The sequence below is a fragment of the Xenopus tropicalis genome, chromosome 2 (genome assembly GCF_000004195.4).
Source record: "Xenopus tropicalis strain Nigerian chromosome 2, UCB_Xtro_10.0, whole genome shotgun sequence".
Taxonomy (NCBI): Eukaryota; Metazoa; Chordata; class Amphibia; order Anura; family Pipidae; genus Xenopus; species Xenopus tropicalis.
In genome coordinates, this window is record NC_030678.2 from 26788517 (window position 1) to 26808618 (window position 20102).

The window sequence follows — 20102 nt, forward strand, 5'->3', positions numbered from 1 at the left end:
AGGCTTTCCGTAATTCAGAGCTTTCTGGATAACAGGTTTCCGGATAAGGGATCCCATACCTGTATAGGCAAAGCTAGCTTTAATGGCTGGTAGAGAGAATTATCTTACCAAAAAGAAAAATCTACAAATATATCTCATTGATTTTTATTTGTAGAACCAACCAATCTAGGCAATTCTGCTTGCCAATTGTACACAATATTTCTAATTCATGTTTCTAACATGCATAATGCAAATACATGACTCCTTTTTGTGTCATGCAAACTGAAATGTTCCTCTTCCAAAAAGGAAAAATTCATATAAAATACACAATTGATCAGAGAATTTTCTTTTTAATTTTTAAAATCAAACTCTCATTTTGGATTGTCTTACTTCTGGCAGTTCCGAGACCTATGTCATTCAGGATATCTGCCAAAAACAATCCAGTAGCCCTCTGAAGGAGTAGATTTGTGGAAAAAGGTGTTTAGCCCAAACACCAACAGACTAAAACAACATTTCAGGCTTGAAAAAGGGCCCAGAGGGGCCCAAAACGTTGATTTGTTCTGTATGTATTTGGGCTAAATACCTTTTTTCATGGATTTACTCTTTCAGTGTGCTATTGGATTTTTTTGCAACTATATATTAATCCCTATACAAGATAGGGCTCTTCTCGACACCCTCTTGGGTGTATATACAGAGGGTTCAGCTCCCCAATAACAGCAGTCTACCTGCCAGTGAAGGTTCAGTAGTAATTCTATAATGTAGGAAGAAAACCTGAATAAAAAGCACATAAAAAAGAACTGTAAAAAAAAAATCAGACGAAATGGAAACCTAACAGGAGTTATAGGAAACCAATAGAAGCAGTTTAATTGTAAAATTAAAATTAGGCAAAATATTTTTATTTTGTGGTTGGTAAGAAATAGAGTTTCACATATTTGTAGCTTAAAGCCATATTTTATACTGAACAGCCCAAAAAAATAAGGATTCATACCGTGACGAATTCAGTTCAATGTGCTTGAGCAATAGCAGTAAATTCTTTTGACCTGTCTTATAGTCTAAGAGCTTTACAAACTGTGAGTCAGGACCCTGGACTGGGGGCATTTTTCTTGGCAAATCATTATTTTTATAGTATTTATTGGGTCAGCGATTGACCTTCTTTACTGTTTTCACCATTTGTAACATTCAACAAAGTACTTCAAGAAAAACATATATGTGTTTAAATAATAATAAAAAGATTTATGTGACCATCAAATTCTGCCATTTTTTTTCTTTTCTGCTTTTATGTTCACCCTCATAAGGAGGAATTCTATAAGCTACTGCTCCAGTGTGCATGTGTGGCGCTGGTCCTAACCCTGGTTTACACAATCTGAAAGCAGAAATGTTCTGATAAAAACTTGTTCAGCAATATATCGCTATATTGCCAAATTATTTTTGTATAAGGAATCAGCTACAATATCATACATGCCAGTAAATTCATTATTATGGAATTATTCGGCAGATCAGTCGGACATTGGAACACTGTCTGATTAGTTTATCTATATAGACTGCAAAACAGAACGTATCCATTTCTTTCACTGATGTCCCTACTGAGTGGATCTAAAGGGACTGAGAGCATTTAGGGCTCCTTAATTTTAGGGTCTACCAATGCCTTACGGATGTGCCGAGAAAAAACATCAGCAGGTCAGAATGTTTGTTTGGATAAGGTGTCCTTCTTTACACTAATGGTCTGGAAGTCAACCCAATAATATGGTAAACTGTCTGCCCATATTGGTACATGCATGGCCTCCTTAATCTGGCCAACGTCATGTGTTTATCCACCTGACCTGCTATGTAATGACTGTTGCCATTGTGGGGTTGGACAACACTTATATAATGTGAATAAATTCAAAACACAACTGTATTAGGCATTAATTCTTTTAATTATATGGATGAAGCCGCCATGAACTGTGACTGTGGCTCACACAGTTCTACCCTTTTCCAAACTGAAATGAAAGGTGTCCTGTGTGTGCCAGATGCACAAATTATAGGGGCTCCACTATATACAGGAACCCTCTCAATGAGAAAAAGATGTTTTGTGTTTCGCTGGAAGGCCAAAAAGATTTACATAAATAACAGATATATTACTTTTTTTTACATGACAGAACAATGAATACAAATGGACAGATAACCATTTTTTAATTTGGCTCGTCTGTGGGAAGGTTTAAAAACCTTGAATAACTGCGATTTGTAGATATTCCTGAGTCCTCTTTGCTTTTAAACTCCATTTAATAAGTTAGTACGTAACACTAAATTAGGGCCCAGATGCAAGTGTGTTAAATTCATATTAGTCTTGTAGAGCAGACCTTTGCATGTCCCACATAAATCTACTTGGGTAGAAGATATTCAGTGCTATGACTACTTAACAATATCCCTGCTTCAATGTACTTTAGGCTGGTCAGTTACAAAGACAATGGGGGGGAATTCACAAAAATGTCAGTAAAGGAAAATGTTGTATTTGTGCTGACTTATTCACAGACCTATTTGTCCATCATTTATCCATCTCTACCAACAAAATCAAAATAAAGTGTTGTTAAAAAGTAGGATTGGCTATTTTTGTGTCCTATATGACAAATCCATAAAACTATAAGATACCTTTTGTGAATTGGTCATGCCTAAGACATTTTTTACAATTTCGTGACTGACACTTCAAGAACTGTGTAATTACCAACCATTTATATATATATATATATATATATATATAACCATAAATTCTGGTTGGTTACATAATCTTTTATGGGCACCCACTCACATCGTACAAAATGTGTGGCAGAAGTATACAATTATTCTCTCAGTATTTATCAAATAGTACAAATAATTATAACATTGACTTTTTAATAAACTATTCCCCTTCATAAAAAACCACAACTCATAAATTACTATTTTTTTAAAGCAAAGGTAAATTATATATTAGAGTGTTTTTAGAGGCAAACCTGTGAGTGGCGCTAGGGGTCTAAAGTGTGACCGTTTATTTGCAGCATTATGTCATTTCGTAAAGAAAGAAAAACAGAGACTTGTGTGGCTATAGTAAGTGCTATCAAGGGAAAGAAAGAAGAAAAACATTCAGTACTTTGCTCACCACTAGGTTACACCAAGCTGACCCTGCGGTAACTAGTCAGGGCTCTCTGTACTTGTGGTATTGATTTTTGCATTAAGGAAACACTGCCAAGAAAAAATGATGGATACAAACGTAAATTATTTTCTTTTTTTTTTTTTTATTAAGAATTACATCTTGGAAAATATGTCCAGTACAGTTTCAAGCAAACTTGCAGCCACATTTTTTTGGCCTGGATGCTTCCTTAAAATTACAAAGGGGTTAAGTGCTGAAGAGAGTTATTTAATTATAGAATTACAAAAAAAAAAAAAAAAACATGGGATTCCCCTTACAAAATGAACATGGGATTTTGATCATTAATTTTTAATCACCACCATGCCTGTAATAGGATATTGAAAATATAGCATCAATGCCGAATGTGCCCTATGGCCAACACCCAAAGGCTTCTCAAACTACTGCAGATCAACAGGTGGACTTTTTGCTCTGTTAAATGTTGGATCTGTAAATTCCATATTCTGTCAGGTCTAATGCAGGATATATGTATATCTCTATAATACACAAGAGCCATGAATATGCTGTAAATTATATCCTTAGAAACAGTGCTTAGTGATGTCATTTCTGCCACATGACTCACTGAAACTTGTGTATTATAATAAATAAAGTAAAAAAAAAATGAGGATATTAGAAGTTACCTCGAAGATCTTTGGCCTCGAACTCCTCGGTGACTTATAATATCCCTATGTTTTACAAAAGGGGATACTTTATTCACTATATTATGGACAGAAAGTCTGGATGGGTGAGTTTAACCGGGAATTATTTCTTGGGACAAAACACCAAGTACCTGAAAGCATCATTCACATGGGTACAGATTTCTGTCTACTAAACATGACATGGAATCATCTGAAAAGCACTTGGAAAAATTCTAGCGTAAAAGGAAGACCAAGTTGCAGAATTCCATCGCTGTCCGGTTTATTGTAAACGTCATGGAGGCTAACACTTCCAAAAATGAATCACCGAAGTAAAAACAAAAAAGTTGAATAAAATGCGAAATGTATTATAAAAGGAAATAAATGTTATCCCATGGAAAAATACACATTTTACAAAGATCTGTACTCTGCTGATACAGCTTCAATGGTAAAAGAACAACCACAATCTTTTGCACGTTATGCTGAACAAATTTCCTGGCTTACCTAGTATAACCTTTCTAGGCTATAAATCGTATTCTAAAGCAGGGATATCATATCCACAGCGTTCTACTATGGATTTTGCAAACTACAAATCCCATCTGCCCCGAGCCAAAGGCAAGTAACGGGCGCTTGGATTTGCAGATCTGCAACACCGGGCTACAGTAGATTTGGATTCTCCGCTGTAATTCATTGTCTGCAATAGGACAAGTTATTGTGTAACTATTAAAAGACGAACATGTAAGGCAAATATTGGAAACCAGCCATCAACAGCACATTTGTCTTTTATAATTTATAACATCATTTTTTTCCCAAGCAGTGGGAATAAAATACCCTAAAGGAAAAAAAAAAAATATCACAGAACCAAAAAAAATGTAGAAACCATAATAGCAAAATCTGTACATTTTTCAAATAAGCTATAGCCACAAGCAATATAACCAACCAAAATATATGAGATGAAAAACATGTCAAGAAGATCATGCTTTATATCTCTTGTCTTCATGCCTGATACTCTAAAAATGATGCATTCTTTTTGGGTTTATTAACAACCTGGCTATTCAAATCTGTTGTATTATTCAGGCTCTTTCTTAATTGCCAGTATATCAAGAAGTCCATACTTGTTACCACTGGAATTATGCAATGTCTTATTTACAACAGGAGTGGTTGTTTTCATCATACCACTGCCGTTTGGGGTGGTTCCTCTACAATTGACCATCTCTCTTTTTAATGTCATTTCTGTGGCATTGCCTAGTAAGGACGCAGTCCAACTGCCTCGATCTCGCAGCTCCTGGCCTCCAGCAGAATGTGCTCCTTTCTGCAGCATGTAGTACAATATTGGGTTGGTTTTGGTCAACCTTGGGGAATCCTTTCCAACATCATTCTTTTCCATACCTGTGATAACCCATTTAATTGGGCCTTTGTCATTAGGAACAGGGCACATATTGATTTGTCCAGATTCAGTCCGAGATGTTTTATGTATCAAACTGTCTGAAGGTGGGTGAGGAGAATTCTTTAAAGTGGATGGACACTGAAATGTCATTTGACCTAAACTGTTTGTTTGGTTGGACATTTTCCCCATATGCACATTTAATGGAGGTGTTACAAAATCAGAACTGCCAGCAAGGTGACTTCTGTTCCCCTTTACCATATCATCCACCAATATGTTATTCCTATGCTGAGACAAATCTCTGACACAATTCTCTGAAAGTAACAATTGTTTCAGCACATTAAAACCTTTGCTTTCCCTTGACCAACCCAAATGTTTTCCTTCGTTTAAGGAGTTCTGAGTTAAATTGCACCGAGGGTCCATGCCACTTTTGTTACTATATGTTTCATCCTGAAGAAACATTGGCCCACTCAATGGCGGTGGAGAATAATAGTGCCCACTTTCAGAAGGACTGAGTTTTGCTAGTTTTACTTGACTTTCTAAAGGCTCATGTTGGTGCATTTTTCTCTTTTTTGGAACAGTGCAGTGGATTTTTGTTTCTGTTTGTCTGGATTCACCATTTCTGTTGGTAAAATCTGGGTCACTAATTTCATACCCATTGTGGTTCTGTGTAAGCAAGCGGCTTAGTAGCCCATTTCTGGAAACGGAAAAATCCTGTGGAGTGAGGTTTGGAGATTTCATGCCCTCTGGAGTTGATCTGGAAAAACCATGAAAAGACATTGCCAGTGGACTAGGAATTCCAGTGTCTCTTAAATGCTGTGTGCTGTAGGCGTCCTCAGGCTCGCTTTTGATTTTAAAAGATACTATGTGTTCACTTGCATTTTTTTCTACCCTGTCTTGTTGATTTTCATCTTTGATTGTGATATTTGGACTCTTTTCAAGTTTCCCCTTATTTGGTGTTCCGAGAAGAAGCTGTAAAACAGTACGTCTTTCTAAAAGGTTTTCAATCTCTGAGCCAGGAAATCTGGAGTCTGATGGAGTAGGTGGGCTACTAAAAGATGTGTCCTCCTCAAAGGCATGAGATTGATTGGTAATCAGGGGGCTACTTAACCTGTCGATCAGTCCTAGAGTTTTACCATTAGGTGCACTGACTGTTTTTTGCACTTTTTGCTCATCGGGTGCAGCTGTTTGCAGCCCGCATTGAGCTAAATTCTGTAGAAGTTTACTGGCACTGAAAGCAGCATTACATTGTGCACTCTCGTTTACTACTGGGGTGGGGTTATGAAATGATTTGTTCCTCGTCAGCTCTATCAAATGTTTTGAGGCCGCATTCACATGTCTTTCTGACTGAATGTTACTTATGTAAGATGTGAACGTATTTTTTGGTGGAAAAGGCTGGCTCAGGTTAACAGGGGAATCCGATTTCAAACTATTGTTTATAGGTAATGTATTTAATGAAGCAGAATTATGTACATGAGTGTTTTCAGATCCATGTCGTTGAATTGGCAAGTTGAACTTTGTCAGATCAGAACGTTTCTGTGAACCCTGAAGATCTTCCATCTTTTCGGGATTTTCATCTGCCTTATGCCCAAGTAGTAACTGTAACAGGGTCACCTTCTGATGTGGTTTTAACGTGGAGTCCAATGAAGGGTCTCTGTTATTATCTTTGTTGATGACAAGTCCTTCAACTTTTGGATCCCAGTTTTTAAGCAAGGATTCTGTTAAGTTGTCTATGGAAGCCGTATTTAACACCTCTGGCTTATCTACTCGGTTTTTGAATGACAAGTCAATGGGTGCACAGTTAGAGTGACTACTTTCATCATCGCTGGTTTCATCTTCTGTAAAACTAGGGTTGTTGTCAGAAAAGTCATCTGTGGTTGTTGGTGTTGCACTTTCTTCAAACACGGGAATCTTTTCGCTTTGAAGGTTGCATTTGTTCATATTTGTAGCGTTCTGGCTTTTAAGAAGATGTAGCAGCAAGCTGTTATTTGGAGAGGGCTTCAGGTGATTTTTTTCTGAATGAGTCTTATATCCTACTGATTTAAGTGGAGAATGAGGGACACTTAATGGACTTGAAAAGGGAGAAATGTTACCAATATTACTTATACCATTGGAAATAGTTGTTCTTGCAGGGCTGTTGAGTGGTGTGGGCAAATTTGTCGACATAGGAAAATGACCATGGTCCTTCTCTGAGGTCTCTTTTAATCTTGCCATTGCTGCTAGCCTTTCGCTTGCTAACTGACTAGCACTTTGTGCTTTTACAGCATGCTCTCTGGAGTATTGTTGCAAGTGAGCCTCGCTAGAAAGCAGCAATGCCAACTGGCTACATGCAACACTTGGTTTAGGCGAGACAGTAGGACTCGACCTCTTCTCTACCATACTTGCAACAGCCTGAAGTCTTGCAGCGCATGAAATCGGCTCAGCAGCTCCTGCTTTCGTGCTGCTTTGCCCAGAGTGTGAAGATTTTTCTTGAATTGAGGCTTTAGCAGTCATTTTACTATCTGTTACTTTCTCTTTTGATCTGCTTTTGTTTAACAAAGTTTTAAGGTGGTTGGATGCCAGGCCCAAACACTGGTTATTCTTCTCCTCGTGTACAGTCTCCTGGCCAAGAGAAAAGCCTTGTTCTTCGAGACTCTGTTTAAGTTGTTGTGACAGAGCGACGCTCTGGAGTCTAGAGCTGAAAGACTGAAGCAGAGACGCCAGTAATGTACTATCCTGCTTGCCTTTGGGTGCGTTTGCAACCATGCCGGCCAAGAACGTTTCATTTTTGCCATTTACGCCAGGAACAGAATCCGACAGTCGTCTCCTCTTTGCAGCATTCCAGTCCTCTGAAGACTGCAACAGCCTTGCCTTTTTGAGATGCAGCATTCCAGATCCCTGACAAGGGCTGCTGTTGTTGCGAATTGGGGCATTACTTTCACAATTGGAAAATATATTTCCAGAATTCTTGAAATTCTCATCGGACTTTGCGCGGCTAACAGAGAGCTTGTCAACTGCAGTTCCCGAGCCGCCAGCTGCTTGATGCATTAGTAATCCTTCCAGATAGGTTAAAACAACGGAATCTTGTTGCATCTCAGAGCTAAGCTCTTCTCCATAAGTCATGTTCAACAAACGTATGCGAAGAAACTATGTTGCTACCTAAGTTTAAGGGTTTGCGGACCATAGAACGTCTGGCCAATTTTCAGTACGCAGAAATGGATGATCTAAGTCAGTGGGGTGTTCCAAACATACGCTGGCCCAAGGATCATATCCAAAAACGTATACGTCTCTTTGAATTACTGATGTTGCATGATGAAATTCATTGTTCTGATTCAGGATCAGTTGTTTTAAGCAAGAAGTAATTCCATTTTCATTTCACATCCAGGAACGGAACTTGAGAAACCTTAAGGGGAACATAAAAAAAGAATAATGTTACTAAATGCCAATAACTTGAACTCTGCTTTGTTCATAAAATTTAAATAAGACAGAAGTTGACAGAATCACTTTAAAGTAGCAAATTAAAGGGGCAGTTCACCTTTAAATGAAGTATAATGCAGTCATTGATATTCTGAGACACTTTGCAATTGGTCTTCATTTTTTTGTGGTTTTTCAGTTGTTTATCTTTCTGTTCAGCAGCTCTCCAGTTTGATATTTCAACAACTACCTGGTTGCCAGGGTCTTCTTTTTCCTGAGCAACCAAGCAGTGGTTTGAATAAGAAACTTGAATATGAGTAGGAGAGAGACTGAATAGCAAGATTTATATTAAAAAGTAACAATGAAACTGTAGCTTTACAGAGCAATAATTTTTTTTTTTTTTGGCTGCTGGGGTCAGTGACCCCCATTTGAAAGTTAAACAGAGACAGAGAAGGAAGGCAAATCATTAATAAAAAATACATAGTGAAGACCAACTGCAAAGTTGCTAGGAACAGGATATTTTTCTAACATACTAACTTGAAAGGTTAACATTTAAAGCTGTGGATTTCAAATATGCATTCAGGACAGCGACAAAAACACAAAATTTCATCTTTTAACCAGCACTTGCCTAAACCCTAACTTAAATGGGCATTTTTCTCTTCCAAATTAGATTTTGCAGCTTTATAAATATCTGTCCCAAATTAAAACCCATAAAGTCACGCGGTCAAGGTCACGCACTACTGTGCAAGATTAAAAGCAGGGCTGACAGCTGGCATTTGATACCAGCTCCTGGGGTTTAACATGCACATACACTATGCGGGCATACTGTACATTGTGATTCAGATGTTTAGCAAGCTTAGGAATAAAAGAACTATTTAGCCTTACATGACATTCGTAAGCAGTGAGCAGAATCAGAATCATATCCCAATGACCCACAACTTTTATACATGTGGGATATAAAGGAAAAAATATGCTATTTTTTTTATTGTAGGGCTTTCGGCTTACAAATACATATTTGCATTCATACAGATGCCCTTGGAACAGTTATACTGCTTGCAAACATCCACAGAACAATAGGATCAGGAATGGGGAAATGGCACGGAACTGATCCCTTCCACAGATATAATAATATAAACAGTCAGATGCTGGGTACATGAATGGAAGTGATGCAGTACTTAGAAACCGGGTATTTATTCCCTAAAATAAACAGAAATACACAGCGGTGGCACTACTACTGTAGCGCTAGGGGCCTGAGTTGAATTCCGACCAACGGATCTGTTATCTGGAAACCTGTTATCCAGAAAGCTCAGAATTATAGAAAGGCTGTCTCCTATAGAGTCCATTTTAATAAAATAATTCAGATTTTCTTTTCATCTGTAATATTAAAACAGTATCTTGTACTTGATCCCAACTAAGATTAAATTAATCCTTATTGAATGTAAAACAATCCTACTAAGTTTAAATAAGGTTTTAATGATTCTTTTGGAGATGCCAATTATGGAAAGACCCCTAATCTGGAATGCCCTAGGTCCCGACCCTTTCCGGATAACAAGTCCTATACCTGTTGATGAGGATCCAATGCTTGTTGTGCCCAGTGTTAAGCACAGATGCATGGAAGTGGGGGGCAGAAAAAAGTTCAAATTGCCAACTTGAAAAATCCAAAACCATAATGTGCAATATCATTAATGCGCTCTGATATAAAATACGCTGGCTTGAACGCTACACATTAGATTTCTGTATAAGCTGAGTACGTACAGTAACCGTACAGTGCAATAATTCAGATAAATGGCGACAAGAGAAACATTTTATCAGTGTCAGACTGGGGCAAGGAACGGTGCATTAAGGAGCCACTCACAAAATTATTCATTTCAGAGCCAAAAAAGGAAGGGTGAGAGCTACAAAGTGCACTGTTTGCTTGGCAGCGCTTTCCCTATTGCAGTAAAATTCATAGAGGTTCGGACCTGCTCTTTTTTTCTCCCTCAGATCAGGAAAAACAACATATTTTAAAGGGACTTGCATTTTATATAAATGTTATAGTCAGAGATAGTGATTAAAAGGGATTCAGCTAAAGGAATGCATGTTAGAACCCTCGGCTATGAGCCATTCCAAAAGAAAGACTGACATTTGTAGCCTCTGCATTATGCATGTGTCAGACTTCTGCAGGCAGTTGGAAGTATGTCCATACCTGTCGTAATGCAGACATGTACAATACGTGCTTGAGTGCAGCTATGAGCCCCAACCCACAGCTTGTCCAGGCATGGAGTCTCAGGCACAGCCTCCTGTCTGACTTCCATATGAGCAGATAAACTGACAGCTGCTCCCCACACAACCTGACCTGCTACCAGTTGGTCACCATGAAACCGGAAGAAGTGATGTCACCCTAAAAAGCATTGTATTTATAAGCCAGGGGAGGTAAAAACACCTTTAGGGCAGCACCCACAGAGTGACTTACTTGCCTGTGACTTAGTAGTCGCTCCGTGGGTGCTTGCCCTTACAGGGGTGTAAGATTCACTGATACTGGGATCCATGCCCTGCCCCAACTACAAGTCCTGCCCACAAAAAAACTTTTTTGCAGGTAACCCACAAGTACTGAGCAATGCAGAACAACACAGTGGCTGCTGTGGGTAACAAAGGGTGTGCGTATAGAAGAAAACGTAAACTACACACTATGGGGTAATACTAACCAAACACATATTTGAGTTTTTAGATGGCATATATGTTTTTTTACTTAAAAAGGTCCCTAAATATGGTTCGTGTCGGACTACTTTCCTCTCATTCCCTATTTAATTCCCCTAAAACTATGGTAGTGCTAAATAATGAAATAGTCTATTGGGGCCACTTGCTCACTGGCACTAGGGTTGCCACCTGCCCGGTGTTTCATTTTACCCAGCCAATAAAATACCAAGTAAATCAAAGCATTTTGGTGAAAATGGCAAAAAAGTTGGTTTTGTGAAATCTGCTGTAAAAGTATGATTATATTATATTATGTGGCGGTGATATTATTTTGCTATGGAATCAGCGATACCAAAGGCTCTCCAAACTCTCCCCTGTCCTGACCACAGTGTTGCTATGAGGGAGTTAAACCCCCTTAGTGATTACTGGCGCATTAGGACCTTAGGGGACCTCAAACTATGTTACCTTTGCCTGCCATGCTGGCAGATAAGCTTATGGGCAGATTTAAAACTTGTGCAAAGCTGCCACCTGCCCAGAAAAGCAGATGACACGGCCGGCTCGGTTACTGTGGGCACAACACAAGGGCCCCTCAGGGCAAGGCACACTGTCCGTTGAGAAACGCAGAGAGAAATTTAACCCTTTAAGTGCCAGGAACTGTAGAATGTATGGCATTGGTACCAGCACTGTAGATGATATGGTGCCGGGTGGTACGGTCTATGTCACACTGCAGGTTTACTGGCAACACACGGCATGACCAATGTGGTTTGGCATGGTAAGGGCCAATAACCAATAGCCACTAATCAGATCATTGCTTTCAATCACTAGACTAGTACATACTGCCCACTGCTTGATTGCTCCAAGTTACCTTCAGGTTTACAGAACTATTTATGCCTTTTAAAATCAGATTATTTTTTTTGCTCTATTTATTGCTGTGTACCAGTTTACACAGAGGACAGGGAATAACAAGAAGAAAAATAGACCCCCCCCCCCTCAAAAAAATAAACAGACATTTCTGTATAACACAAACTTTACAACAACCCGGCTCATATACTCTCCTGGAGACGTGTGCAAAGCGATAAATATCAACAGAGCTTGCCATGTTTTTGCCCACAATGCAGTTTTTCATTACAGGGGGCTACTGTATAGGGAACACTGCAAGTTACCAATGGAGTGTAAACTCAGTGTAAATGGGGCTGTTTCTGGCACAGCATGTGTGTGCCCTATTCTTTGCACCTTGCTTATTACTGCATGCAATTCCTATGTGGGGCATTAGCACCCATAGTGCAACTACAGGCATAATTACCTTTGTGAATAGCATTTAAGTGTGCTTCGTATCTGCATTCCTAACTAACACACACCATTGCCTAGATCTCTATGCTACTGGAATGGGACTTTCCAGTAAGGACTTTCATATAATGCTTGATGCTATCAACCAAAATTTAACAGTATCTCTGATACACAGGCCATACACTGGCCAACCAATCAGCCCATAGGCCAAACAGATGGATAACGTGCAACAGGTCATGCACAGGGATGGACAAATTGCTACTGCTGGACTGGCAGCACAAACAATAAGATCTAAAGAAAACTGAAGAGAAATGCCACCTCTCACTGCCAACGCACCACGCATGTGCTAACAAGGGGCATCGTCTGATCTGATTTTTTTTTTTTTAGCATCTGATAGAAACACTTAATTGTCCACGTAAACCAACCCCCAGATCTGACGTACATGCTTGGATAGTCAGGCAGCTATGTCCAGATCGGCCAAACTGCCAACCGCACTTGTACATGAACTGACAGCTTAAGATCAGTTGCAGAATAATAAAGGAAAAATAACAGGAATCATGTGATAAGGCATAAAACTCTCTAGGTTCCATCTGGCCAGCTAACATAGTCATACAGCTGAGTAGTACATCCCATTAAATAAATCTTACTTTGTTTCTATAAAATGAAAAACAGATAAAAGGGTTATGGGATGATTTGAGATCATTAAAGAAAAGTCATCAATAGATAGCATTTGGTACTTTATGTTGAGAGACTACAACTCCCAGCAGCCAAAGTCTTTATTAGAAATCCTTGCTAAAAATAATAGATTGCAAAGCAATACATATCTAGTTATGTGCAATGCTGACCTAGGCAATATATTCCTTACATCCCCATAGCTATTCCTCTATCTCGGAGTGAGGCAGTGGTTAAAAATACTCCGAGTGGCATAATTTCTGCTACAGTAAAAGAGATTACAAGCATACCTTCCTCTCTCAGCAGTAGTGCCAAGCTCAGGTACATTGTAGAAATCAATTTGTTCTGCAGACAGCACAGCTTCCATAGAATACTAATACTACACATCCTCCTCTCACATTCAGCTTGACTCCCCAATGCCCAGGTCCTGACCAATATGAAGGGGAACACAACATCGCCTACAAACAACTAGCAGTACTAATCATGGGAATGCACGCGAGGGCAAGCAGAGGGATTAAACCTCTAGCAAGCTTGAACCAGGCATTCAGAACAGCTAAGCGTATGCAAAACAAGGTCAGTATTTAACACACACGCGCGGCTCAACGGGCGGACATGTCTACTTGAATGAACTGATTCATCACTCTGTACCAGCGAATGGCTTTTACCTCTGGGAATGGAAATGACATCTTAGTGTACTGATAAGGGTAGAGACAAAAGGCAAATGTCTGTTTATATCCCCCCTCCCCAATAATAAAGCCTCAGCACCCTCCTTGTCTTCCAACAAGATGCTGCCTGTGCCTCGCACCTTAATTTTCATTTGATGTATAAGTGCACTGATATTCAACTCCATGGCACCTTATCATTTAGTAATGTCTGTGGAGTATCATCTAATAGTGTCTGGGGAGCCTCGTCCGGTATGGTCTGGGGAGCCTCATCCGGTATGGTCTGGGGAGCCTCGTCCGGTATGGTCTGGGGAGCCTCGTCCGGTATGGTCTGGGGAGCCTCGTCCGGTATGGTCTGGGGAGCCTCGTCCGGTATGGTCTGGGGAGCCTCGTCCGGTATGGTCTGGGGAGCCTCGTCCGGTATGGTCTGGGGAGCCTCGTCCGGTATGGTCTGGGGAGCCTCATCATGTAATGTCTGGGGAGCCTCATCATGTAATGTCTGGGGAGCCTCATCATGTAATGTCTGGGGAGCCTCATCCGGTAATGTCTGGGGAGCCTCATCCGGTAATGTCTGGGGAGCCTCATCCGGTAATGTCTGGGGAGCCTCATCCGGTAATGTCTGGGGAGCCTCATCCGGTAATGTCTGGGGAGCCTCATCCGGTAATGTCTGGGAAGCATCATTCAGTAATGCAGGGATTCCCAACCAGTGGCTCAGGAGCAACATGTTGCTCACCAACCTCTTGAATGTCGCTCCCAGTGGCCTCAAAGCAGGTGCTTGAATTTCTAGCTTGGAGGCAAGTTTTGGTTGCATAAAAACCAGATGTACTGGCAAACATAGCCTAATGTAGGCTGCCAGCCCATATAGGGGCTACCAAATTGCCAAAGAGAGCCCCTATTTGTAACCCCAGGAACAGTTTCTTTTTATATTTGAATGCTGCTCACAGGTAAAATAAGGTTGGGGACCCCTGCAGTAATGTCAGAGAAGCCTCATCAAGTAATGTATGGGTAGCCTCATCTGGTAATGTCTGGGAGGGGTACTAGGTCCCCACACTAGCCTTAAAGGCAAAGAGATAGCTTGAGAGTGCATGGGGATGGGAGTGGAACTTATACATGGTACTCGTTTAACTCTTGCAGTGCCTGCTACTGTACAAAGAAAAGGCACTTTGGCAGCAGTTCACCTGTACTATAGGAAATGTTTACCCTTTAGAGTGCATAGTAAAGTTATATAGGCATTTGCCAGATATCTGTACACCAGCAGTTAAAACTTTGCGCCCAGTTATTGACTCTTGCTATGGCAGATAGATTATCCTATGGAATAAATATGTCCTTAATCGAAACTGATGCCGCAGGACATAGAAAACATATAATGAGTTAAAACTTTGTAACCAGGAGAGCAGATAAATCTGTGAACTTCTGCTCAGCAATATTACCTTTAGCAAGCAACAGACCAATGCATTAATGTCCTGCATCTACTGGAGGACACCTGTGGCACATATATACTGTAGTTACAGCTTTCCAGCCAATTTCTGGTAATGGGGTTTCATATGTTACCTTTTAACTACTGCAGATGGCAGCGGCAGTCCTATAGACTCAGCAGGGGCTAGGCAGCAATATACAGGTTTCCCGAAACGGAAGCATTAACCCGCACGTAACCATTACGTTCGTAAAACTACTGTTCTGAAAAATGCCCATTTCCCTGCAAACTGGAGGCTGCATCACTCTAGGGCCAACACATACTTGAAAATATCCCACTTCAAAGTCCATATTGTGTTGCCAAAAGCTCACAAACCACAATTTTCTTTAAGTACCGCCTGCCCCAAGTAGGTGTTAATATTTGCACAGACTAATGCGATATTTAGCGCGTCTAACGCTTCTCATGTGTTTGTGAATCATGCGTTAGTACTATTTCTATGCGAGAATTAATGCAAAGCGTTAAAATGAAGGCCTTGCTATCATGCGTCATTTAGTGCATGCGATATGCGTCTTAACGCACGCAATTTATGGTCCATAGATATGGGAATGAGTGCAGTTAAATAGGCAACTGTTTTAACTTTTGTACTGCCAGTTACATTATAGACCCCAAAGTGTTCATGACTCTAGGTCGTGGTGAGTAACCTGCGGCACGCAGGGGGTTAAAAACTCGCTCTCTCTGAACAATTGCCATGCGATCCACAAAACAATGTGTGCGAGCTGGAGGCAGCGCGGGGACATTCAGCTGTTGGATCACAATGACAGCTATTTATGAGCATTAAAACCACATAGCTGCTAATGAAATAACAGGGGCATGGAAGTGGCACAAACAAAACGGAATTTTGGAACTAGAACGCAGCACATCTTCAGCTGGCAGAACAAGCAAGCCGGAGCCTAACTCGCCCTGGGCTTAAGGTTAGGTAGAAAGGAATGTGTGTGGGGAAAAGGGGGCCATTAGAATGTCATTTCTCTTGCCTGCCCCAATGCGACACACTTTAGCCGGTGACATTCAATATGTAAGCAGCTGCAATGAGCCACCATGGAAACGACCAGGATCAATAATGCAGCCATTGCCCTTGACATGGTGACATTGGGCTTGCTGTCACGTGAGTGCAACTCATTTCTCCACCTGGCTCGTGACCTTGTCCTCTACATGACCCGACGTCTCCCCCTCATCATGCGCCAGGCTCCTCCCCCTGCTGTCTCAGCAAGGTCGAACGGGTCAGCGTGTCCTCATCTATAATCCACCACCATTTGTCAGCGGGGAGGCTGAAGGAAGCAGGCTCGCTACAAGGAGAGAATGCCCAATTAGGCAGCTGTCACACAAAGCATTGGATGCAAAATTATCCCCTGTCAAAAGAAAGAGCAGCTGTGGGTGCCAATTACAGCAACCTTTCCACCCTTTGGCTGCCGGAAAGCACCACGGAACAAATCATTAGAAGGAGAAGGGCTCTTAATGTTGCAATAACTCCAGGTTACCTGGGTTACGGCGGAAGGACGTGACATTTTCACTTTTCCCTTTCATTTTTAATTACGAAACAAAAACCACAAAAGGGTAGGAGAATAATCCGAGTTGCAATAAAGATGAAGGAACTGTCTTCTTATATATATAGGGCTCCTGCTGGTGTGTTATTGCGACCTTTGTGGGACCAAACACCTGTTTCAATAGCACCCGGCCTAGAGAGATAAGGCATTTACTGAGCATTTACTGACTCCGCCAATGCTGGGTGCCAGGGCAACTTGCAGTCAAGTACTTCTCTTTCTTCAATGTGGCAGGTCCTGATAACAGCTTCCAATTAACAGTGACAATAATTAGACGTGAAGCCAGAAATCCACGTTAGTACGTCTGGCCTGACTGGTGAACTTGGGTTGACCCAAGTTAAAAGTGGCTGATACCATTTGTATTTTGGTGGACAACATGGAAATTTGTATCCACTGAAGCACATTGCACTTTTATTTGTATTAGTATAGCTCAGTGGGGTGACCCCTCATGCAAAAGTAAACCCTTCTGTGGCCACTATCCATGGCTTTGAATTTTAAGTAATGTAGTTGGTCAATACCCTGCCAGGCATGAATGTATCTTCCTCTGTTTTTCTCTGCTAAGAACTTTATCCTCATGGAATGTACCCACCATGGACCATATTACCAAAAGAGAATGATGGGTAGCTTGCTTGGGTGTACCAAGTGGTTCAGAATTAGATTAACTTTTAGTATTTGGTCTTCAGTATTAATCTTTTATGGTTTTTCAGTTTATTTAGCTTTTGCTTAGCAGCTAACCATGTCGGTGTTTCAAGCTGATCTCTGGTTGCTAGGGTCTTATTTTACCTAGAAACCAGGCAACAGTTGAAATGAGAGACTGAAATGTTAAGGAGAGGGTCTGAATAGGTATATAAGTAATAAAAGGTAACAGTAACAATAAAGTTGTAGTCTCACAGAGCAATAGATTTTAGGTTGCAGGGGGTCAGTGACCCACACTGCAGAACAGGAAAGCAAATTTAAAAACTAAAAAAGTAAGACCAACTGCAAAGCTGCTTGGAATTGGCTATTCAGTAACATACTAAATGTTGTGAACAACCCCTTTAAACAAAGGCATTCACTTATTTTCTCAGGTAGATAGGGCACACAAAGCATATACTGTTTCCTATAGCCATAAGTGGTTGGCATAATGTCACGTTTAATCTATAATAAAAAGCCTCTCCAATCTCCACCCTAGCAGCCTATACGAGTAACTTTGCTTGCAATAATGTGGATTTGCTAGAAAGCCTGTATCTATTTCACTGGAGAGCCAGCGTCAGATACTTAAGATATGATTAAACCAGGATGTTGTTTCTAATATCATCTGGGCCTTGAGGGATATTTGCCATGGATTTTACTGAGATGACAAATCTGGAGTCACATTTTCCCCCAACTCGCGTTGGGTTTGTTTATGAAGGGGGTAATGAGATGAGAAGGATGCAACTATGGTAATCACAGCACGTCATAGCCACAGTAAATAGGTCAATGGATTTATATCATATCAGTCAGCAGTTGAAAACAAGCAACGTATCCGATACCCTAGTTGGCGAACTCTGCGGAGAGCAAAGGGAGCAATTGGCATTCATGATAAAACACTCCTCTTTGCTGCATCACTGCCATGAGTAATTGGGCCACATCTTATTACACTGGGTATCGTTTTTCTTGAAGTACAGCCAAGAGCCATTTTATTTTTATTGAGAGATACTACGCCTATGCAGCAAGGCAGCAGTCGTGTCATCTTCAAATGCTGGAATGTATTCTCATACGCTTGGTACGGATGCTTCTTCACGTATAATGCCACCCACATAATAATCAGTACGGCGCCTTACATGGAACTGTGTCAGTACTGAGAATGGCGATTAGCAATGTGCCCATTGATACAAATGGTTCAGGAACTTGTACACTTCAGTGACAACACATACATCTATTCCTGGACAAACTTACGCAAGTGGACGGACAAGTTGACCTGACTGAATGATCCGAGTCAATGGGGAATCTGAGACAGATGATGGCACTGCTTTATCCCGGTAGTTCCACTCCAATAAACACCTGTAGGCCAAAAAGTTATTCTGGTAGGAGTGACCACGTTTGAGCTAATTTAATAGTTTCTCAGAAACAAAAGTGAAAAGCCTCACACAGTGGTTGGTAAGTTTGGGTGACAAACATGTATGGGTCACCATGTTGCTGATTTTGTGGCAACAAATCGGCCTCTAAGTTAAACCCTCACGACAGGAATAAACACTTCTAAAGAGCCTACAGGTATGGGACCTATTATCCAGAATGCTCAGGACCAGGGTTTTTTCAAAATAAGAGATCTTTCCCTAATTTAGATCGCCATAACTTAAGTCTGCTAGAAAATAATTTAAACATTAAATAAACCAAATAGGATTGGTTTGCCGCAAATATGAACTTACATCTTAGTTGGGTACAAGGTACTGTATACAGAGAAAAAGCTAACACTTTTAAAAATGTTGAATTATTTGCTTAAAAGGGACTCTATTTGAATACTATGAAACTTTGTGAATAAAAGGTTCCTGGATAACTGATACCTGTACTATTACTGTAGGGCATTGGTACCCAAAGGCAGATCTGGTGGCCAGTAGATCAAAGCAAGCCTGTATGGTTTATTAGATGACTATTTTAAGCATCTTCATGTAACATGAGTGGTAGATCCTAACAGGTTAACTGCACTAAATGCAATTATCTGGAAGATATAAATACCTGCATCCTGTTAAACCTTTGTTACATACAACATTACCATCACTTCATGGATATAGTGGAGAAAACTGTTTGGCATTTTACTGCCTACAGCTCAGGAACAAGGAAGGCCTTTAGTATTGTATTAGCAGATATCTATCAATTTATTGTTTTGGTACAGAATCCTACAATTCGATTACAATACTGTTAAAAAAAAAAAAAGAGGGTGAATACAAAAGTTGACAGGAAGGTTTAGGCTTGGCCTACCAACATAAGAGCAGCTTATACAAACTGTCTGCCAGCAAATAAATCATAATGGTCTGGGTGTAATCTTTCTGTTTAGCAAGAAAGCAAAGCTCTGCTAAACTGGTAAAACCATGAAAAGGTGTATCCATGGTAAGAGCAGCCACCGTACCTATCGTTCCTGAGAGTTAAGGTTGAGGATCAAGATGGTGGCTCATCACAAAGCAAGCAGAGACCACTGACCCTGCGCTGACTGATGGCAAATGTTACTTTTCCATCATCATGTCACCCAAAGTGTAACCCATCAGTGATTCATTTCTCCATTAGCCAATGCTTAAGAAAATTCTCAGGAG

General features: G+C 40.5%; 1 protein-coding gene across 2 annotated transcripts in view; it reads right to left on the reverse strand.

Annotated features, from left to right (window-relative positions):
• Nucleotides 1-3207: 3207 nt before the first annotated feature.
• Nucleotides 3208-20102, reverse strand: part of nrip1 (nuclear receptor interacting protein 1) — a 53357-nt gene continuing 36462 nt past the window's right edge. The window contains 1 exon segment of one of the 2 annotated variants that reach the window (NM_001097283.1): nt 3208-8519. In NM_001097283.1, the coding sequence (NP_001090752.1) occupies nt 4823-8239 (3417 nt within the window). In that variant the 5' untranslated portion in view covers nt 8240-8519 and the 3' untranslated portion in view covers nt 3208-4822. 2 annotated transcript variants of the gene reach the window in all.